The following is a 24,275-nucleotide window of genomic DNA, read 5'->3' on the forward strand; positions in this document are numbered from 1 at the left end:
GTGTATGGTCCTTTTAATGGGCTGCTGGATTCTGTTTGCTAGTATTTTGCTGGCGATTTTTGCATCTGTGTTCATCAGTGATATTGGTCTGCAGTTTTCTTTCTTTGTGACATCCTTGTCTGGTTTTGGTATCAGGGTGATGGTGGCCTCATAGAATGAGTTTGGTAGTGTTCCTCCCTCTGCAATATTTTGGAAGAGTTTGAGAAGGATAGGTGTTAGCTCTTCTCTAAATGTTTGATAGGATTCACCTATGAAGCCATCTGGTCCTGGGCTTTTGTTTGTTGGAAGATTTTTAATCACTGTCTCAATTTAAGTGCTTGTGATTGGTCTGTTTATATTTTCTATTTCTTCCTGGTTCAGTCTCAGAAGGTTGTGCTCTTCTAAGAATTTGTCCATTTCTTCCAGGTTGTCCATTTTATTGGCATATAGTTGTTTGTAGTAATCTCTCATGACCCTTTGTATTTCTGCAGTGTCAGTTGTTACTTCTCTGTTTTCATTTCTAATTCTATTGATTTGAGTCTTCTCCCTTTTTTTCTTGATGAGTCTGGCTATTGGTTATCAAATTTGTTTATCTTTCAAAGAACCAGCTTTTAGTTTTATTGGTCTTTGCTATTGTTTCCTTCACTTCTTTTTCATTATTTTTCTGATCTGATCTTTATGATTTATTGCTTTCTTTCTGCTGACTTTCTGGTATTTTTGTTCTTCTTTCTCTAATTGCTTTAGGTGTAAGGTTAGGTTGTTTATTTGAGATGTTTCCTGTTTCTTGAGGGAGGATTGTACTGCTATAACCTTCCCTCTAAGAACTGCTTTTGCTGCATCCCATAGGTTTTGGGTCATTGTGTTTTCATTGTCATTTGTGTCTAGGTATTTTTTTATTTCTTCTTTGATTTCTTCAGTGAACTCTTTGTTATTAAGTAGTGTATTGATTAGCCTCCATGTGTTTGTATTTTTTACAAATTTTTTCCTGTAATTGATATCTAGTCTCATAGCATTGTGGTCAGAAAAGATACTTGATACAATTTCAATTTTCTTAAATTTACCAAGGCTTGATTTGTGACCCAAGATATCTCTCAGTCCTACTTTTTAATCATGGAAATACGGATGTAAACAAGATACAAAGGTATATCCATTAAAATGGCAGAAATTAGAAATTCTGATAAAATTAATTGCTGGGAAAAAGATGGAGAATATAAACATTCATTTACAGCTGGTATGAGTGTTCATTGGTACAACCATTGTGAAGCAATATCTGCTAGTATTGTAAGAATGCCTAAGCCCTAACCCCAGCAATTCCACTCCTGGGTATAAATTCTGACCATGGTCCATAGGAGACTTATAGGTGGATGACTATTAAAGAACTATTTGACAGCAGGGAGGTAGTAGCAGCCTGGGTGGCCTTTGTTTAGTGACTGACAAATAGGATGTGAGCTATCTATATCTATCTACCTATCATCTATCTATCTATCTATCTATCTGTCTATCTGTATTATCAGAATACTACGCAGCAGTGAGAAGCAGTACAGTAAAGTAACTTTAGAGCAGCAAGGACTGACCTCAAAGATGAAGTGTTTATTGAAAATGTAAGAAACAGAATGAAATATAAAGAACAGTGCCATTTAAAAAAAAATAATAAGATCCACATACAAAACAACACTATATATTTTTCAGCAATATATGCAGAGTTAAATGAACATTTGGAAGGAAAACTAGAAGGAAATATATTAAATATTTTGAGGCTGCAGAGGGTATTTGTGCTGTGGATGGTAAAGAGAAGAACGGTGAGAAAAATATTAAAGGTGTCTATATAGACTAATAAGGATAATGTGTCATGAACTGAGGGCTGTGTGTAACAAAATTTGAGTTAAAAAAAAGAAAGAAAAAAGAAGGGAAATGGAAAAGGAAGGAGAAGGGAAGAGAAAGAAAGGGAAGGAAAGGAAATGGGAGAAAGGAAAAGGAAAGAAAACTTGAAAAATACTAAATATTCCAAAAATAGAACACGAATCATCTGTAATCTTACCACCCAATGATAAGCACTGTTAATACTTTGGGCTATTAACTTCTGGTATTTTTAATGCTTATGCTTTTCTTTATAAATATGAAAATATATTGTGCCTACTTTTTTACAGCCTGAATTCTTCACATAGTAAATATCATGATATTAAGTAGTCCCTATGTATGTATTAACTGAAAAAGTACTTACTGATCACATACTATGTGGATGCTCTATTTTAGGCATTTTGGATACCTCAGTAAACAAAACAATGAGAGCTGTTTTCGTGGGGTTCAAGGAAAACAGATACTAAGTAGTGAATATAATTTATTTAAGTATATAGGAAGATGACACATGTCATGGGGGAATAAGAAAAAGTTCACAGGAAGAGGAGAATGAAGAGTGCTGGGGAGAGCGTGTCAACTGAGTCACTGATTAATTAGAATAGTCAGGTTAGGATTTATTGGCAAGTTGTCCTTTAAGAGCAGACTTAAAGAAGAGCAGGACCTAGGCATGTGAAAGCCCGAGGAAGAGTGTTCAAGTAGAGGGAATAGTCAAGGCAAGGACCCTAAGATAGAACATGCATGATGAAGTCAAGGAAAAGCAAGTAGCTTATGAGGCTCCGGCAGAGCAAGGGAAGCCACGAATAGGAATTGAGGTAAGAGATGGGCCAGATCAGAAAGGCCCTTGTAATCCATTGAAGGACTTTCATTTTCACTCTGGGTAAAATCAAAATTGGGACCTCTTGCAGCATTTTGAGCAAAGTAATGTATGCTGACTGCTGTGTTGAGCATACATTGTAGAGTAGCCAGAACAGAAACAAGAAGGCCTATTGTCCTGGCAAGAAATGATGGTGGTTCAGACCAAGGTAGCAGTGGAGCAGAAACATGAGAGAAATCATTTCCATGCTTCCTTCTCTTCTCTGCACGGATATCAATTTTCTTGCAGGTTCTTCTGTACCTCATTTCTGTTGATGGTAGGTAGTCATCAAGTCTTCAACCGTTGTTTGACAGACTTAAAATATTTTCTTCTACCAGCAAATTGTGCAAATTGTCCAAAGCAAATTGTGACATGTATGACAGCCACTGTGTGACCATAGATGGCCCTATCAGTGACCTTCTAAAACTGCTACCTACAACATGACATTAAGATTTCCTTCTGTTAATGGAGTACAAAATTGTGTGCTTAGGAAGTGTGTGGCCACTCTGTGGAGTTCTCATTCTGTTTTCTCAACTGCAGCCAACTATGCATTTTAATGGGCCTTGGCTGAGTCTCCAATGCTCAGTTCTCCAAGTAACCTGCCTCGTTCAAACCCTTGCTAAGTGAGATAACGGCCATCTGTGTTCACGTTTCTGTTTCAGACTACTGACCTGATCAAACAGCTCACTGCCCAGATGGACTCTGGGCACCCTCTAGTAGTTTTACATGGGCATGACCACCACTAGCTTGGCTAAGGATGACAGGTCTCTTCCATGACTTGATTTAGGCCTTGTTTACTACTCTACAGCAGCCTAGCCTTGGAGAATCTGACATTTTACACTCGGGACACACTGTAGTCCTGGAAACTTCTTCTATATCTAATAACAATCTTTAATCTTTAGCATTAAGACATAGAAAAATGTCTGGACAGAGACATATCAAAACGCTAACAGTGGTCATCTCCAGAGGATGGGAGTGGAGTGAGGTGGGGGGTTTGGGGAACTTCACATTTACTTTTTGTACTTCTGCGTGTTTGAAATTGTTTTCTTTTTTTTAACAGCATATTCCTGTATTACTAGAATACTTTTAAAATAAAATAAATCTTTTGAATAGCTCTTTGTAGTTTATAGTCTGCTTTTCATCTATTACCTCTTTAGAACCCATGGCTATCCTGTGAGATACTTTCCTAATCAGTTGTCAGAGAACTCTTATCTATTATTTTGCACTACGTGCAGACACTTTCCATGCAAATCTATATTTAATCATCACGACAATCATACTGTGTAGCTGATATTGCCACCATTTTACAGGAGGAAACTGAGGCTTATGGGTGTGAAGTGAATTGTTCAAGGTTCCACAGCTGTAAGTGGCCAATCAGAGATGTGAAATTGAGGCACAGAGATAAAGGAACTTGTCCATGGTCAAGTAAACGGTAGAAAGGGGTCAAACCCAGGTCTCCAGACTTCCACTCCACATACAAAAGATAAACTAGCTGCCTGTGAGGGCCCTGGGACTTCGGCTCAGGCTCCTCTGAAGTTCTGTCCTCATGTGCAAGGCAACCACACTTGAAGAATTTGGAGGAAGGAAGGGTCGGAATATTCCTATGGGGACCTTAGTGTAACATTTGAACTAAAGAAGCTACTAAGGTAAAAGGTGACCTCCAGGGTATGACTTTGTTGAGCTTTAATGGAACGAGTTTGGATCGAAGTTATGAAACAAAAACTGAATTCCCAAATCCACTTACATTACACACCTGCTAGCCATGTGACCTTGGGTAATTCACTTAACCTCTCTGATCCTCGATTTCTGTATTGCTTTAAAAACCCATACTTAAGAGATTTACATGAAAGTGATCTTGCAAAGGCACTTACTACAGCCCCTGATTTATAACGGGTGTTTAGTAAGTACTCAAATGGGTACCAGGTTGGGTGTAGGTCATCCTGGGATTATAGGGCATGATCTCCTAAAGGACTTTCGAACCACATGCAGACCCACAGATTCTCAGGTGCCCTTCTCTGTGCAGTCACTCCACACATTTACTGGCCACCCCCATCTCTTCCCATTGAAAATTATTGCCACACATTTACTGGCCACCCCCATCTCTTCCCATTGAAAATTATTGCCCCAAAGATGTCCACACTCAAATCCCTGGACATCTGTGAATATGCTAATTTACATGGCAAATGAGACTTTACAAGTGTTACTAAGGTTAAAGACCTTGAACTGGGGAGAGTATCCATGTGGGCCCAATCTAATTACCAGAGAACCTTTCCCAGCTGTGGTCAGGGAAAGATGTGATGTCAGAAGAAGGGTTAAAGAGAAGCACTCATTCTGGCTTTGAAGACGGAGGAAGGAGGCCACAGCTGAGGCACACAGGCAGCCTTTAGGGACTGAAAGCAGCAAGGAATCCAGTTCTCCCCTGGAGCCTCCAGAAGGAAAAAAAACCATGTTGACACCTAGATTTTAGCCCAGTGAGACCCATATCAGACTTCAGACTATACAACTGTAAGAGAATACATCTGCCTTGTTTTAAGCCACTAAACTTATGGTAATTTGTTACAGCACCCATAGGAAACTAATACACAGCAGTATGTAGATAGCCAGTCACCAAAAGTGACTATGTGGTGTCTTTCTGATATTCCAGGTTTAAAGAGTTGAGAACCATTGATCAAGACAAGGGAGAACAGTATCAAGTGGGGTCCCTAAAGATGTGAGACAGAGTTTATTCAGATGAGCTCTCGACTCCAGTGGTGCCAGGCAAGGGGGAGGCTGGGCCAGGAGGGGACAAGGGCAGAGGTGCAATGTGAGGAAGCACTGGATGAGGCCTCCAAGAATCTGAGTGTGAGGGGAGGGTGCGAGGACGGTGGTGATGAGAAGGCCATTGGTGTGTTTTGTTTTGTTTTGCTCTGACGGCATTTGCAGACAGAGGGGGAAGGCGTCAATGAGGGAAAAGAAAAAGAGTGGGGAGAAGGTTTAAAGAGAACAGGCTCTGGTGTAGAAATACAAAGAGAGATCCGTGGACACAAGGAAGGGCAGTTATCAGGAGTCTGGGATGAGGGAAATCAGATTTTTGTGACAGAAACTGAGGTAATTTGCCTATGGTAGGAGGTAGTATCTCTTGGTATAGCAAGGTGGGCATGAGACTGAATAACCAGGAGTGGAGAAGATTCAGAAAACACACACCTCAGGAGAAACGAAAAACAAGACATCCCAGCCATAGAGCTGGACTGCTTGAGGAGGGAAGAGAATTTGGGCAAATTCAGTCAGCAGTTGCCTCCCACCAGAAACAGAGCAGCTTGGAATGGAAATGCCTATCATGTCGTGGTCTGTTCTCATGGGTCTCTGTCAAACGGGTATGTGTACAGTTACTGACTATCGCTGGGTCATTTTTTTTCTCCTTTTTGTCTTATCCTCAACACCTTCCAGTTGGGAGGGGAGTTGAAAAGGAAGGGGGTGGTAAATGGAAATGTTTGAAGCTAATAAACAAGGTAGGGATTGGATCCTTGTTGCCAACGGTAGCCTTCTCATAGGCCTGGGCCATCACTGCTGCTCAGCCAGGCTTTACTGGCCTCAGCTGCCAGTTGAATTTATTACCACAGCTTTTGTAAGTCACCTCCAATTCCTTCAGGCTCAAGCCCTGACCTGGCTCCCACCTGCCAACCTCAAGACAACAGCTCTTATGTTATCCAGACAATAGATATTATCCAGTGTAGATTCCCCAGTGTATGTCTGTGTTGTGAATGGTTGCCCCGGAGATGAGTTGTGTGGTGACCCAGGTTCCTGCCTGTCTTCCTCAACCTCATTTATTCACCACCCATCCTTGAACAAAGAGAGATATCTCTCCTCTTCTTGTAGGAAGACCCATGGCCATCCCCAGGGCCAGGTCCTTTCACTACAACTTTTATACCATCCTTCAATTGTTCTCCTCCCCATCCTAGTCTGTCCTAGGCACTGTGACCATGTTAGCTTTATTAACTCATCTCAGATCACCACTAGGCCCAGAAACCAAAAATGACTGCTTTTTATTGACCTTTTTGATGTTCAGTCCCTGCCATTCCACCATCTGGTTCCAACCTACCTTTCCAACGTGTTTCCCTTTATAAATTCTATCCTTACAACCCCAGTACCTTGTTAGTCTCCACATATAAACCAAGGTTTCTGTGATATTGTGATTTATAAGAAATATATATTTGGTCATTCAGAACCACAGTTTCTGAGTCACAGCTCACAAAACCCATGGGATTTCCTAAGTGTTGAGAATGATAAAGGTGTCTTTTGTTAATGAGGTGACTTTTGGAAAATGCCTAAGAATGGAGGCTGGTCACTGAAAGATACAACCATATGATTAAATGTTGGAACTCTCAGCATGACCCACTGATCTCTGGGGAGAGGGGCAGGGGAGGAGGTTGAGTAAGAGTTGGGCAGGGGAGGAGCTTGAGTAAGCTGCCAATGGCCAATGATTTAATCAATCGTGCCTATGCAATGAAGCCTCTATAAAAACCCAAATGGACAGAGTTTGGCGAGCTTCCAGGTTGGTGGCCATGTGGAAATGAGTGCCCCTCCCCACACACCTTGCCCTATGCATCTCTTCCATTGGGCTAATTGTGAGTTATATCCTTTTATAATAAATGAGTGGTTTACTAACTAAAATGTTTTGCTGAGTTCAGTGAGCTGTTCTAGAAAATTAATCAAACCCAAGGAGAAGGCCGTGGGAACTCCTGATTTATCGCCAGTTGGTCAGAAGTACAGGTGATAACTTGGGCTTCTGACTGGCGTCTGAAGTGGTGGGGTCGGGGAGAGTCTTGTAGAACTGAACCCATAACCTGTGGAATCAGATATTCTCTCCAGGTAGTGTCAGGACTGAGTTGAATTCTCAGAAACCCTGCTGGTGTCCAAGAATACCTTGTCAGATTTGTGGTGACCCCACCCCCACTCCAAACACACACACACACACACACACACACACACATTGAAATTGCATCTCAGAATACCAAGTCTCTCATATCTCTGCCTTTGCTCTTTGTTTCTTCTAATTCCACCCTCATTACCTGAATATCAATGCCAAAATTCAGTCCATTGTTTGAAATTTATCTCAAGGCCACTCCCTCCATGAAGTCTCTGCTGATCTCTTCAATGAGTGTGATTGTTCCTTCTCTTGAACCCTTAAGGTGTGGATGTTCACGTTCTTGTGTATGTTCTCTATACTCTCTTACAAAGGGGTTCTTAACTCATTCTCAGAATCACTTGGGATGCTCCCTAAAATTATGTATGCCTGTGCCCTACCCCAGAGATTCGGACTTGGGGGCTGGAGTGGAGCCCACTTATCTGTATTTTTTTTATATTTATTTATTTATTTGGCTAAACCCAGTCTTAGTTGCAGCACACAGGTTATTCCTTGCCACATGCAGGATATTTAGTTGCAAGCATGCATGTGGGATCAAGTGTCCAAACCAGGGATTGAACCAAGGACCCCTGCATTGGGAGCTCAGAGTCTTAGCCACTGGACTACCAGGGAAGTCCCACACTTATCTGTATTTTTAATACAGACTCTGATGTAGAGCCAAGACTGAGAACTACTGCCTTATTTTGAATTTTTCCTCACTGAGAGAACAAAGGAGAGATTACCAGGAAAGATAAATGGAAAGGTATGTTGGAATCAGATCTCTAGACCTCACTTTCCTTATCTTTAAAATAGGGATAATAACCCCTTCTTCCTTGCATTATTATGAACCTAAAGGGAGATAATATATAGCCAACATCTAAGGCTGAGTCCTAAGAGTGAAGACACCACACACATTCCCTCACTTGACAGTAAAGACTGCCAGCTTAGTGCAGTGTTTAGTACATGATGGCTTGTGTGATTTTTAACTTAACCATTTATACTCTGTGTGAAGGGTGTGTAACTTACACACATATGTTCCCTGGCTGCCCTGAGCTCTGGATGCTGAAGGAAGCTGTATGGAAGTTACTTCATCACTCAGTGGCTTAACCTTGAAGCACTTCTCTTTCTGGAAAAGAGGAGCTTTTCAACATTGCTAACTCCACTTATAGCATGGACATAAGAACGATCATGGCCATAACTTCATCACACTCACAATACAGGGAAAAGGGCACAGGAGAGTTTACCCGGAGCTCCCACATACACTCTCTCATCCAATCCTCCTGAGGCCGTACGAGGGAGATGTTAATGTCCCAGTTTTATAGATGTGGAAGTCGAGGCTCAGAAGAACTTAGATGATTTGCTAAAAGTTACATAAGTAGGAAGTGGCAGAACTACAATTCGAACCCAGTTAGTGTAATTTCACATCTGATGCTCTTTACCTTCACCACAACTGACCCCAACAATTATCTGTTCATTTGATCAGGGGGTAGAGACGTCCATCCTGATCATCACAGTTCAAAACTGCTTGATGCAGAAGACATTTTGCCTGTGAATTAATCAAAGGTCCACCTGCGTCACTGGGTAAACTTCTGTACTTAGTGTGTGCTGTTTCCTCTACCACTCACATTCCCCGTTGGCAAACTCCCACTCAGCTTTCAAGATTCAGCACACAGGAGCACCTCCAGGTAGCTTTCCCTGCTGCCTATGCCCACTCCAGCTAGCTAGACACATTCTTCTCCTTTTTTCTCTCTTTTAAACTAAAGAGAAAACAAACTATATCTATGCAATCAGTTCCTTCTTGTTGGGCTGAAAAAGCAAAACTAAGCTGTAAAATTACAAGTTGCTACCTCTGCTATGGAACAGCACATCGGGTGATCAGACAAGGTTGCTATCTACAGGGGGTGGCATTATGGAGACAGAATGTTCCTCCATTGTCATTCATTGTCTCTGTCCAAAACTAAATTTCCACTGTCTTTTTTACTTGCTCTGAAATTCATATTATGGTGAACAAAGACTTCATTAAAAAAAAAAAGTTAGCTCGTTTGTCTTTTTTTTTTCTAGTAAGAAATTGGCTTAAATGGCCCCTAAGTGCACACTAAAATGGAAATGACTGATAGCTGGTCTTTTCCCAGAAGCAGATTTTCAGAGGAGAGAGAGCCTGAGAGAACTCTGGGTTCCAGGCACCAGAAGAAGGGAGGTGCAGACACTGTGGAGGTGAGGGGAGGTCAGGTGTAGAGAAAGAATTCAGAAAGCGGAAGGCGGAGGCCCTGAAAACAGGTGTGGCTTTCTCCACCAGGTGTGTTCTGGTTTTTAACACAACATTTACACAAACACTAGAAAACTGAGTTTACCAAAGTTTGGGATTCTTGTCTAAATTGTGTCCCATTATGTTCAGGAGAAAGTACATTTATAAACCTTATAAACAAGGTAGTGAATCAAAATAACATAGGGTAGACCAATGTTAAGGCATTCTCATTTAGGAAGAAAAGGTTTTTTCACTAAAGATCTAATGCAGAGGAAGCCACATCATGACTAAGTTGTGTACACAGGGGAGGTTAACATGATCATGACCTTGGAACTGCTTGAACAAATTGGAAAAAACTAGCACATGAGGACAAGGAATAGATCCCCAAATCTCTGCACATCCACATTCTACTTTTTCTTTGAGGACAAGTTCACATGCTACATCCTTCATGAAGAATTCCCTGATTCTACCTAACCCAATCATTGCACTTTCCTCCAGACTCCCACAGTATTTAATCTGAACCACTATTAACTTATCTCCAATAATCTAGTACCCATCACAGCACCTGGCATACAACAGGTGTCAGGAAATATTTCTTGAGTGAATGTAAGAATCTACATCATAAACATTCGTCTGCTATCCGGACAGGTTCTAACCCAAGACATATTTCTTTGGATTGTCTAAAAGGCTCTTAGGAGACTCCAGGAGGGAACTGAACCATCTACCATAGCATCTCAAATAATATATTAACACATGTTATACATCATACATGTTGACATATACATTTATGCACAGGAATACCTGCCCTTACAGAATACAGTTGGCCCTTGAACAACATAGGTTTGAACTTCATGGGTCTACTTATACCTGGATTTTTTTTCAATAATAAATACTACAGTACTACATGATCAGCACTGTTGAATCTGCTGATGTGGAATCATGGATACAGAGGAACTGAGTATACACAGGGCTGACTATAAACTATATGCAAATTTTCAGTTGCACAGAGGGTCAGCACCCCTAACCCTCCCCCTTGTTAAGGGTCAACTGTATATATAAATATATGTAAATTAATGTATACAAAGACTGTGTATGGTAACAATCTACACGCACATAGAGTCAGAATAAGTGAGACCAGGTGACACAATTTGAAAGCAAGCCCAAGGGCCTCTGATCAATACAGCCGCTACATAGCCATGTTGCCTGAAAGTCCTCTCAGGGTCTTTTCCGTTGGGAGTGTACAAGGCATCTCATGCTCACTCTCCCTGTCTTCTCCATGAACACAAGCCAAGGCCTCCCAGTTGTTACAGCCCTGGAGCTACTGCTCCACCGTGGGCCAGCCGGGTGCTGGAGTGGAGGACTAGAAAACAGGGCCTGATGTGGTAGCTGCCAGCTCAGCCTCTAAACATACCCCCTACCATTGAATCCTGGCTCCTCCATAAGGTTAGCATGTGATTTATATAAGCCATCTCACTTCTCTGGATTTTCTTTATATCTGCAAAATGCAGATAATAATAGCATCTACCTCCCAAGGTCTTGTGAGGATGGACTGAGGTCATATACATACAGCATGTAAGTCTGGGACATAATAAATATTTAGCAAATGATCATTATTATCATTACCATCAGTATTGGTTTCTTTGTCTTTCCCACGCAAAATCCAGCTTGCAGAAAACGCATTGACGCTAAAACCACATCCTCCAGAAACTGCTTTAGGACCCCCATATACATCCAGCTTTGTCACGACGCACACAAGCACACATGTTCCTCACCTACAACAAGGGTGGGTAAGTGCAGAGCTTCTCTAGTTAGGCTCCTTAGCCCCAAGATACCTACCACTAATCAAACAATATTCTACTGCATAAATTAATACAGCCTCAGCATCTGACATGCCCAGAAAATGTAACTGCTGTTCATTAACTTCAGAATTAGTCTCTTATTCCTTTTCCTTGACCAGACAATTTTGCAAAAGTAAATATCTAAAAACCCCCAAAACAGAGCAGCAAATTGTACTTTTTTTTCCATTGAAAGACTCCCCTATTTGGGGGTACTAGATCACATTATAACATTGCAAAACTGTCAGAGTGTAATTAACCCGTGTTGCTTCACATTCCTGATGTGGCAATTGTTTAAGACAGGGCTTTATAAAGGACCAAATGAAAGCAGTGAGTGACATGGGATGCTCTGAACTTCAGGGGACCCATCAGGAGAAGGGGCAGAAGGAAGGCCAGGAGAGGTAGTTTTTGAAGACGAGGCCATGTTCAGTCTGAAGATGCTTCCACTTCTGCTGTTACTCCACGTGCAGCTTTCCAAGGCCTTTCTAGTACATTCTGAATTCCTAGAAGAGAAAACTACAAAAATTGTTCAGGTAACTCAACTATCAATTAGGTGGGCAGTTGATTTGCTGGTGATGAGGAAATTGTTTGGGTTCTCTTCTCTTTTTAGTTAAAGCAGCCTGAAAGAATTATGTGAATGATTTGTTTGAGGTTAAACGTCTGGTTTCAATGATTTGGAGAGTTCCAAGCTGGGCCCTCTGAAAGCCAGGCATGCAAACAAGCTGGGCTCTTCAAACCCTCAGAAAATACTGCTGCCGAGCTGCTGCAGCTGGAAAAAACTTTTAGAAGGAATGGTTTTAATTATAAAATGATTTTCTTTCTCACTTACCTAAGATTTTCTCTTCTGGTGTATCTGCAACACAGTTACTACATGACTGGTGCTTTCTACATGGACTTGTTTTGCAGCCAAAAATCTCAGGTGTACATAGAGCGCGAGGATGGGAAACTCTAAGGAACTAGAAATCAGTTCATAGTGTAATCATATTTCCTAAAACCAGATTATGGGGCTGTTTATAAACTCTTGAAAGCACTGTAAAAGCAAAACTGATAACTTTTCTCCATTGTTTCACAGTATGAAAGGCCAAATTTTTAAAGGAACACAAGGGAATGCTGTCAGAAATTTGTCATGCACAATTTTCTTAGCATTACAGTTTTAGAAAAGCCTTTCTTCTTGTTATTTTTCTTTCACTTAAAAAAATATATTTCTTACAATGATAACAGTAACCCATGGGTTAATAGAAGTGATTAAGTGCTTACTCTGTACAAAGCGCCCCTGCTCAGCATTTCACAAACATTGTCTCATATCATCCTACAACAATCCTATGAGGGCAGCGGATTATTATTTCCACTTTAGAGACAAATGTGAATCTGAAGTCATCTAAGTGATGTGTCCAAGGACACAAAATTAATCTGTGGCAGAGCTAAGATTTGAACCCAAATCTATCTGATCTCAAAGCCTGTGTGAGCACAAAATTGCTCTGTCCTGTGTCACTTGCAAAGTGCCACTTAAGGATGCTTAAGGTGAGAGAAAGAAGTTTCATGATTAGCTTGTTAACACCCCTCAGAACCTTCTTAATGAGCTTTGGCCCCTCCCAAAGAGTTACTGTGGTGGATAAAATGCTAATGACAGTGATGCTGCTGTTGCCCCAAAACATGTTTGGAATTCTTCTTTTGAAGACGTTAATTCTCATTTGAGAAGCAACATGGTGAATTGGGACCTGATTATCTTCTTGGCAAGTTCCTTATTTCTCTGCATCTTCATGTCTTAATATGTATGATTAAACCTTCTCTACAGTAGTGAAAAGAGGATTAGAAAAGAGAATCTGCATTGCTGCAACTAATGCTTCAAGGAGTCAATAAATGCTGATGCTGTTTTGTTTTTCGTTTTTTTATTAAAAATAAGAAGGCAAAAAAAAAAAAAAAAAAAATAAGAAGGCAGTCTCCTGACTGTGTACTAGCATTTTGCTTGAGAATGTGGAACTCATCCCTTATGAAATACCTATTTTTATGCATAAATATTAACTGTAGCACTGAATGGATGGACTGTTCTTTCCAGTAGGCAATGTTCTCTCCAAGTCAACCAGAAAATTTGTGCTTTTATCTTTGTGACTATCAGGTTATTAGTTTTGGTTTGACCTCTGCAATAACTTAAAAAGGAATGCAAAATGCACAGAGAACTGAAGGAAATTTCACAGCAAATCTGTTACGTTTGACTTTCTCCAGAATTACCTAGAAAAGTTCTACCAATTACCAAGGTACAAATATCAGTCTGAAAGGAAGAACAGCGCTAGTGTGATTGTTGAGAAGCTTAAAGAAATGCAGCAATTCTTTGGGCTGAACATAACAGGGAAGCCAAATGAGGAAACCTTGGAGATCATGGGAAAGCCTCGCTGTGGAGTGCCCGATACTGGCAATTTTATGATAACTCCAGGAAACCCCAAGTGGAAACAAACTAATCTGACCTACAGGTAATATTTCTAGAGTTTGAGAATTCACTCATTCAGCCCATGTTCACTGAACACTTATGATGTGTCAGGCACTGTTCTAGGATTCGGAATACACTAGAGACAAACAAATGAATAAATATCCCTGCTCTTATAGAGTTTAGATTCTAGTGACTGAGTATGAGAATGAAAGGGTAAAGATCCCATGGGTTCTTTTCAATCCAAAGCCTGCCATTTTTGTCTTCTTTCTCTATCAATCTAAAGAGGACTATGGCAATGTTAGGCTGTCTCTCTAAGAATTCACTTTAGGACCCAAAAAAGGCTTAATCATTGCTGGAGAGAATCTAGCCCCACCATTCATGCATCTTGATGATAATAACAATAATAATGATACCCAATGTTTGTTGAATACTACTATTTGCCAAGTAGTGAACTAAATGCTTTACATACATTTAATCCCACAACAACCTTATGAGAGGGGTACTATTTTATTATCCTCATTTTATGAATAAGGAAACTGAGTTTAAAGACATGTAGTAACTGGTCCAGAACCTACGTCTGTCTTCAACCCTAAGTCCCGCACCCCTCCTTGCACCCTCTTCAGTGGTAGCACATCACATATGCACAAACTCCAAACTAGAGCAATTCAATCTACTGATGGACTGCTGTTCTAAACAATAATGAACGCTTCACACACCTTCTCATTTTGAAGGATTATTAACTATACCCCAGACTTGTCAGAGGCTGAAGTGGAAACAGCTCTTGAGAAAGCCTTTAAGCTCTGGAGTCGCGTGTCACCCCTGAACTTCACCAAGACCTCACAGGAAGAAGCAGATATCAAGATTGCCTTTCTCCAAGGAGGTAGGCTCAAAGCAGTCATGCTCGATTTTGCTTTCCCTGGCTAAACTGAGACTTGGCAAATACCCAATACAAATCGTTTTATTTCAGATCATGGGGACAATTCTCCATTTGATGGACCCAATGGGATCCTTGCTCATGCCTTTCAGCCAGGCCCAGGTATTGGAGGAGATGTTCATTTTGATGCAGAAGAAACATGGACCAAAACCTCCAGAAGTAAGTTAACCAAGGTTATGTCCACATGCAGCTTCTAAATGAACTTTTCCATATTAGAATTTGCCCTCCTACATACACACACAGCCAAGTTATTGTAACATTTCACACTCACACAAACTGATCATTTAAAATTCTTGCTACCTCAAGATACTAAGTTAATTTAGGTTTAGAAAAAATCCTGAAGCTAAATTCTGACCTTGTTTCCTAAGGCAGGAATCAGAAAACAACAGATCATGGCTAAGTCCTTCCTGGTCCTATTTGTATAAATAAAGTTTTATTGGAACAGGGCCACATACTCTTTTGTTTATGTATCATCTATGGCCGCTTTCATACCACAATAACAAAGCTGAGTGGTTGACACAGAGACCATACGGCTCATAAAAATCTAAAATATTTACTATCTGAACTCTTATAGAAAAAGTTTGCTTACCACTGCTTTAGGGTATGTATTTTAATATTGTGAAATTTAATGATGTTTGAAAAAGATTCCTATTTTTGGAAATTCAGAAATAATTGGTTTATTTAGAAAACTGACCTATTTAGGAAAGAGCAGCCATCTAGTTATTCTCGTTCATCTGGTGATTTCATCTTCGTGGAGCTCTTTTTCAATGATACGTTTCCATATAGCAAACTACCCCTTTCAGGAGAAAACTCAGAGTAAGAAGAAGACCACCTGAAGGGAAGAACTGAGAATAATGAGAGGTATATTCAGACCATATGGTACCTTACAAGGATACAGGGTAACAAGAAGCCAAAGAACACTTTTTAGAAAATAATAGGAAAGGAGCATTTTACCATTGCTTGGGACCTGTTCCTCCCACCATTTTCTCAACATAAATGTTCTGAGTGTTTATTCTACCTAAGTCCCTGTGCTAGGAGCTGTGAGTACCCAAAGATAATAAACACTCCCCACGACTTTGCATTCTTATTGCCCTCCCCACTAGTTCAGACGGTCATTACCTCTTACCTGAATTAACTGGTCCAGATTCCCACCTGGACTGTTCACCTCCGATCTCAGCTCCCTCTAATTTTCCCCAGCACTGTAAGAAGTTTTGTCCTTGGAAAGCCCATCTTTACATTTGGAAAGACCAGTGTTTACATTTTCCAGGCCAAATATGTCCACATACCTTCACTTGACACTGAAAGCTCTTGGAGATCTTCCAAACTCATCTTTCATGGCTTGTCTTCATATTTCACACACAGCAGTCACATGGCACATTCACTGTTTCTAGATCACACCATGTGCTTTCCAACTGCCCTACATTTGCTCACATTGCTTCCTCTTCCTGAAACGCCTTTCCCCACACCCTAAGCCCCACCTTTCAAAATCTCTCTTTTCCATGCTACGTCAAATGCCACCCCCATCCTGTCTTTCAGCTGGAAATGAAGCCTTCCTCTCAGAATAACAACAGCCTTGATTTTTTCTTCTCTAACTGCCCTCCTTATTATTCTGTGCATTCTGTTTGTTTGCACACATCTCCCCTTTTAGTCTATGCATCATCACAAATCTCCCAGAGCCCCTTGCCCAGTACTCCAGACACTCAAAGATGTTTTTTATAGCATTTATGAATGCAAAATGGAAGGATGTGATGATCAAGAAAGAAAGTCTTGGAGCATGAGTAGAATATTACAAGGGTAATTATCATCAGGAAGTTGAACATGGTGATAAGAACACAGGTCTTGCCATCATACCTGGGTTCAACCCCAGCTCTACCACTTATTAGTTGCAAGGCCAATATAACAAGGTATTCAAAAATCTCTGGGCTTCAGTTCCTTTATCGTAAAAGTAATCTAACAATTCTTCATAAAAATATTGTTAAGATTAAATATTATTACAATTCCTAGCATATAATAAAGTGCTGTACAACTATGATTGTTTTTTAAGTAGACATGTAAGAAAATGCACAGTGTGTTTGTGAAATGGCACATAGACTAGCTGGAGTGAAGGATTCACATCAAAAATCTAGTCCTCAAATGTCTGCTGGAGCCAAATGGAGTAGTCTTGAACTTGGCAAAGGAGCTCAGGCTTTATTTGACAGGAAGTGCAAGCCTTGAAAGTTTTTAAGCTCCCAGTTATGAAAGGCACTATGCTCATGGAAGTTAAAAGATAAGGGTAGGAAGCAATAAGAAGCAGCGTTTGTCTCTTTCTGGTGGAAAATTCCTGAAGCTTCCTGGAGAGCTCAGAATCAAGGAAGAGCTGGTGCTGAGTGGTCAGGGAGCCAAAGTGAGTCAGCTCTGCATCTGAGGCCACTCTTGCTGCCTGGCAGACTGAGACTCTCCTCATGGGGCTGTGGGCCTGGGAGACTGGAGAGGGGTAGGGGTGGGTGCATGGGAGGAGAGGGCTTTTGAGAGTCATGAGACCTGTGATGGCCCTGCCATCACTTGCCTGAGCCCCAGGCCCATGAGATATGGGAACTGGAATAAAAGCAGCAGTCTTTCTTGGTTCTAAGATTTGGTGAGGACCTCATACTCACCTAATCTTAACCTATAGCCCCTACCTTGATTCCTTCCAATCTCCATTTCTTCAGGTACCTGAAGAGAAAAGGAAAAAGGCAGGCATGGGAAAGGCTGTTTCTCCAGGGAGTTTTGGCTCAGAAGCTGCATTCCTTGAGATCCTATTTCCACCACCCTTCAGTCTACTTGGAGCCATTCACCACACATGCTTGCATTTCAGATTACAACTTGTTTCTTGTTGCTGCCCATGAATTTGGCCATTCCTTGGGGCTGGCTCATTCCTCTGACCCTGGTGCCTTGATGTATCCCAACTACGCTTTCAGTGAGCCCAGCACCTACTCGCTCCCTCAAGATGACATCAGTGGCATTCAGGCCATCTATGGTAAGGTCATCTGAAGAGCAGCAGTACCTGGTGAGACCTGGCCATGTCAGGGACGTTCATTGCAGTCTTGGCTATGGTGATCGAAGTTAGAGGGCACCTGGGAGTCCATCAGGAGGAGAATATATGGGTAAAATGTGGTGAATGCCTGCCATAGAGTAATGTACAGCACCGAGAAGCACTGAATCAGATGTACATAGATGAGTCTTTAAAACATTGTGCTTCCTGGAAAAGAAAGAGAATGATACATGTTACTCAGTGTATAAATTACATAATACATGAATCTACACAAATTAAATATGTATATAGACAAAGGAAGGTATTTTCAAGAAACATGCTAACAAACATGTATACATATATATTGAACATATCAAGATTGTTTTCTGTGGGGGAAAGAGGGGAGTGGGAATGGAGTATGGAGAGAAAGAAACATCTTTTAAAGACAGTACTGATACTTTTCAGGGAGGGATATAGAGGCCTTTGCCTCTGTCTAAGTATTGTCTGATAAGACCATTGCCTCTCTCTTTCCTCTTGCCCTCCTGCCCCCTAGTGGCTGTAATAACAAGAAACCAGAGAAGAGGTTTGTAGCTCTCTAAAAATAAAAAAATTTAAAAAATGTTTTGTTGATTGGAAGGGAGTGTCGTGGAGTCGAATTGTGTAAAACATTCTCCCTCTCTGGTTGGACAGCAGTACAAAACGAAGCATGCCAGGGTCCCACAACTACAAATTTTATTCATGACAGTAGAATTTTCAGGGATGATGAGACCTAGTCTAACTGCCTCTACTCCCCAATTCCTTTTCCCCTGAAAACACCTCCCTTTCTCACTCGCCCATATTTGAACTGTTAGCAGCCTTTCATTCTACAATGGGAAAATACATTAAAATTTAAATACTTATAGAAAAAAATATTGCTACATTTTGATTTAGATTTATGCTGTGAGGGCCTCTTTCCAGAAGGTGGATTTTAGTGAGAAAGGAGAAAGTAGATACTGAGTGACTAAAAATGCAGAAAGAGGAGGCAAGAAGGGAAAGAAGCATGGGATTCTAATTTTAAACTGCCAGAGGGGAGGGGGAAGAATTCAAATTTCTTTACTTCACAACTTAGCTTGGAACTCTCCCTAATGCTACCATTACTCTTTTATTTTTGTTTCATTTTTTTTTAATTGGGGAATAGTTGTTTTGCAATGTTGTGTTAGTTTCTACTGTACAGCGAAGTGGAGTTACCTGTGCTATACCTCAGGTTCTTATGAGTTATCTATTTTATACATATTAGTGTATATATGTCAATCCCAATCTCCCAATTCATCTTACCCCCCTCTTTTATTTTTTAATTTTAAAAAATAAAACTTTTAAGAGGGCCTAATGTGTGATTAATGTCTTATAGGATAGTCAGCTAGCATTTCTTTTCATATGAAGACCCTTCACCAACCTGAGAAGTAACTGAAATACACCAAAATTCACCCTGGACTCATGCTTATAAAAAGTCTTTTTACTTTCAGGACCTTCGAGCAACCCTGTGCAACCTACTGGACCAACCACACCCACAGCCTGTGACCCCAGACTGACATTTGATGCTATCACTACACTCCGCGGAGAAATACTTTTCTTTAAAGACAAGTATAAGAATGAACTATTCCTTCCTTTGACTTCTTTTACTGGCATAACTTAAAACTGGATTCTAATTAAGTCACATATTACACATTACCCAGCTTTTCCTTTGAATTCTATGCATATGAATCTCATTGGAATTGATAGTGCTTTCTGGGTAAATCAAAACATCCAGGAAAAGAAAAATAAAAGCTAAAACATCTGTAAGCATTTAGATGTTTGTGATGATGTAAACAGACATGGACTCTAGCTGATGGGAACTCTATAGCTGGGTTTACCCAACACTAAAATAGCATTCAATTCCACCCAAATTCATTCAAGTGAATGGAAACTGTCACTTAATAAGCTGCAGGGAAAATCATCTGACTGAATTTTTCAATTTTCCATTGGCATTCTGTGATTGTGCACTCACAGGCTGAGTGTACTTGTATTGCTTTTGCTAGAATATTCTAAATATTCTCTTCATATTGTAGCAACAATAATGAAAGAGACTAACAAAATAAAACTTGTCAATGTGTGAGGAGGCAGGCAATGTAAAATGTAATCAAATAAGGTCACTCCTATCAGCTCATCTGAAAACTGTAAAATACTCACCAGATGGACAGTATCACCATAAAGTGCTGGCCATATGCTGGTCACTGTGCTGGAAGCATTGCCTTCACTGTATATTATATCCTCCCAGCAATCTTATAGGATCAATACCAGCCCAAGACTCACAGAAGCTGCCTGCTTAGACTATTGTATGTGGTTTTCTCCCTTGTGTTCCATTAGGTACTTCTGGAGAAAGCATCCTCACCTACGAAGAGTCGAACTCAATTTCATTTCTCTCTTCTGGCCATCCCTGGTAAATGGTATACAGGCTGCTTATGAGGATTTTGACAAGGACCTAATTTTCATATTCAAAGGTAACTGCCTAAGGTTTTCATCTTATTTTAGTTCCTCCTGAAGGGAAGGGCAGGACTTCTTTGTGGTCCCTTCCAGTTTCAAGGAGGTGAGTCAAGGAGAGAGTGTTAGGCTAGCTGGGCTTTTGTCACGAGACCTGGGTTGGGTCGCATCTCCACCACTAAATGCTGTATGAACTTGAGCATGTTGTACCTTCTTCAGGCATCAGTTTTCTCATCTACAAAATGAGAACACTTTATTAGACCACCTTTAGCCTTCCTCCACCCTCATCCCAGATATAAATTTCTAAGATTCCCCAAGGCTCTAGTTCTCTGTATAGAAGTCACATGAGATAAGACGTTCAAGTGTGGGGCCCTGAGTGTCAGGCTAAGAAGTTGGAAATGCTTTACAGGTTCCAGGAAATCACTAGAGTTATCATAGCCCAATGGTCTTGACTTTACCACCTCTATCTTTTCAAGACTATTTTTTCCATTTTCATTTCTATGATGAATTTATGCAAAGATTAAGAATTGGTATACATTTTGTAGGAATGGAAAAACTTTATCTAATATATAACCTGAATCATTGGCAGGCAATCAGTACTGGGCTGTAAGTGGCTATGATATTCAGCAAGGTTATCCCAAGAATATAGCAAACTATGGCTTCCCAAGCAGTGTCCAAGCAATAGATGCAGCTGTTTCCTACAGGGGAAAGACATACTTCTTTGTAAACAACCAATTCTGGAGGTAAGATAAACTACTTTTTCCATTAGAAATTGAAATTTGTGTTTCTTTACCCTCTTTACAAACCATCATTGATTAGGCAACTGAAGGTTAAAAATATCTAGGTGGTCTCTGATAGGCATTCTTTTTCACAAGATGATTGATGTCGCTCTGGCTTTTGAAAATTTTACAAAGTTAAGATTCCTGCACAATAGTATTGAGGATTCTATATCCTGAAAACAGAGCAAACTTTAATAAAACACTAAAATGGGATGCAAAGAAAGAGTTAGGCTAATTCTCATTTATTCATTAAATTCTAAGAGTTAAATTCTACTACACTCAAGCAAATGTTATAGAGAACTTGATTCCCAACTTGAAATTATTATTTATATTTATTCAGATAGAGAGACTATGAACTAATTAAGTAAAAGCCTTAGAACATATAAGCTCTCCTTTTTTAAAATAACACTGCCCCAACAATCAGAAGCCTGTTTTCATATTAGTGATACCCATATATTTTATAAATATGTATGTACCCTTAGGTAGAGAAGTTAACCACTGTTAGTTTCCCAGTAAATAGGACATTGTGAAGAACAAATGAGAAAATATGTGTGAAGGCATTATGTAAAGTACATACAATTTAAATAAAACTATTAATCACTGTACACTGTATTGGTCTTAAATGTGGGACAATTATTTTTTTCTCATCAGATATGATGACCAAAGTCAATCCATGGAACCAGGTTATCCCAAAAGCATAGCAAGTAGCTTTCAAGGAATAGAAAGTAGAGTTGATGCTGTTTTCCAGAAGAATTGTAAGTAGAAAAAAAAATAACTTAATAAATTAAAAAAAAATTTTAAGTAGCTCATTTGCATTGCAAAGTTATATTAGGACAGGAGTGGGGTCTTTTTAATTGAAAACATCCAAGATCTGCTACAAGCTAATTCAATACATTATATCTTTTTTTCTTTTTCTTATAGCCTTCTTCCTTTTCTTCAGTGGACCAAGATATTATGCATTTGATCTTAGTGCTCGTAGGATTACTAGAGTTGAAAGAAGCAATAGATGGCTTAACTGTAGATAAAGCCGAAGCAAAATCAAGTGTGTTTGTGTCCATTTTCTGAATATGGAAGGGAGATCTAATCTGCATATCTATTACATTGTGTCCTATTTATACTTTTCTCAACAATAAGTAATATTTTTTTGTCTCACTGTATTCATTGGACTGATCCTCACTGAAAATACGTTTGGAGTATTCCACTGTTTGCAGAGGCTGATTTTGTCCTATGTTCCATCTCAGGTTAGTGAATCCATCACAAGGAGAAGGAAATTAAGCCTTCTTTGCCACCTCAATATTCATTATTTCATCACTTGCTATTTGACTTATTTGACTTCTAAAATGCCCATTTATTCTTAAGTCTTTTAAATATGTCTTAAGTGTAACTGCTACATGTAATTTAGCACTGGTTTTGGTTATAGGTAAGGATTATGAACAACATAAATAGTACACATTGCCTTTTGCCAAAAATATGGTGCTATTTTCCACTCTTGGAAAGAAATGTTGTTGATACTTGTTGTGGATTGAATTGTGTCCCCCCAGAAAAGTATGTTGAAGCCCTGACTCCAGGTACCTACAGATGTACCTAATTAGGAACTAGCATCTTTGAGGATGTAATTAGTTAACATGAGGTTATACTGGATCAGAGTATGCCTAAAAACTGATGTTCTTATAAGAAGAGAGACATAGACACACAGTGGAGAAGGCCATGTAAAGATAGAGACAGGATTGGAATGACGCATCTACATGCCAAGGATTGCTGGCAACCACCAGAAACTGGAAGAGGCAAGGAAGGATCCTCCCTAGAGCCTTCAGAGAGAAGAACATGGCCCTCCTGACACCTTGATTTTGAATTTGTAACTTCCAAATTGTGATTTTAAAAATTTCTGTTGTTTTAAGCTACGAAGTTTGTGATACTTTGTTAAGGTAGCTCTAGGAAGCTGATACAGTACACCTGAACTTATGGAAATGAATCGGTACAGAAATACAGACTTGCAACCCCAGTAAAGATTACTGGCATCTTCCCAGGGGAGCAACAAAAAGGAGGGGTACCACTTCCTCTCCCGCCTCCTGGCTTCTAGAGTTCAAGAAAATGGGCCAGTTAAATCTGTTGTTCCTTATTCCTGGGATCCTCAGGAGGACACCCTCTACAGATAACCAGGGTTTGCTGCACAAACAAAATAGTGTTGGGCACAAAATTCAATAAATCTCATTTAATTGAGTTAAACTGAGCTTAGATGCATAAATTTGCTAATGGCTCTTTTCCGTTAAGAACTTTAAGATTTGTGGTATCAAAATGACTAGTCTAGACATTAAAATCATTATAATGTCGTATCTGCAGTTGTTAGAATGTAATGCAGTGCAGCTTATTACACAATAAAATATGTGAATTGTAAAATATATTTATCACTAGCACATCCTTTTTTCTTTTCCTGTTAAAGTTTTTAACCCCCACAGATGATTGATTTAGTATACTTTGATACTTTTTTCTGGTTCAAAATTTATCTATTAAATGATTTCAAAATTAATATTTTAAATGACCGACTTGTGATCTACTATAATTTCTTAAGACACTACCACATAGTTCATCTAAAGTATAAAAAGGAAATTTCAATATATTTGCAACCATTTTCCTTTATCAGAAATATTACAACATTGATATTAAACTTTTAGATATTACTTCACAGGTTTATGAAATATTTTATCAATATTCTATGTCCTCAAAGATTCCCTCAATTATGTCAATACATTATTCTCAACTTATTTTACAAGATAAGAAAATAGAAACTAGTATATACTATAATTTCATTTATTCATTTATTCAACAATTAATCACCTACCTGTTCCAGATGCTGTGCTAGGGAAAGTGAGAGAGGCGTATAAGCAATTCATTGTATCAATGTCAAAGGGCAAAAGGACCTGTAAGAACTGGATATTTCCTTAAAAGTCAATTCCAGACTATGGCATTTTCTAAAACTTCTTATGAAATCAGTTTTTAGAAG

At 39.7% G+C, this 24,275-nt stretch overlaps 1 protein-coding gene across 3 annotated transcripts in view; it reads left to right on the plus strand.

Annotated features, from left to right (window-relative positions):
* Positions 1–23,814, plus strand: part of MMP8 (matrix metallopeptidase 8) — a 41,858-nt gene extending 18,044 nt beyond the window's left edge. For 2 of the 3 annotated variants that reach the window (XM_027095694.1, XM_027095693.1), the window contains exons 5-13: positions 13,875–14,119; positions 14,808–14,956; positions 15,044–15,169; positions 17,844–18,005; positions 19,502–19,619; positions 20,382–20,515; positions 21,085–21,238; positions 21,926–22,029; positions 22,196–23,814. In XM_027095694.1, the coding sequence (XP_026951495.1) occupies positions 13,875–14,119; positions 14,808–14,956; positions 15,044–15,169; positions 17,844–18,005; positions 19,502–19,619; positions 20,382–20,515; positions 21,085–21,238; positions 21,926–22,029; positions 22,196–22,299 (1,296 nt within the window). In that variant the 3' untranslated portion in view covers positions 22,300–23,814. Of the gene's footprint in view, positions 1–11,874; positions 12,185–13,874; positions 14,120–14,807; positions 14,957–15,043; positions 15,170–17,843; positions 18,006–19,501; positions 19,620–20,381; positions 20,516–21,084; positions 21,239–21,925; positions 22,030–22,195 lie in introns of those variants that run through there. The other variant, XM_027095692.1, reaches the window with a different exon arrangement.
* The last annotated feature ends 461 nt before the right edge of the window (positions 23,815–24,275 follow it).

Source organism: Aethalodelphis obliquidens, unplaced genomic scaffold, assembly GCF_003676395.1.
Source record: "Aethalodelphis obliquidens isolate GAN/ISIS:26980383/991018 unplaced genomic scaffold, ASM367639v1 scaffold93, whole genome shotgun sequence".
Taxonomy (NCBI): Eukaryota; Metazoa; Chordata; class Mammalia; order Artiodactyla; family Delphinidae; genus Aethalodelphis; species Aethalodelphis obliquidens.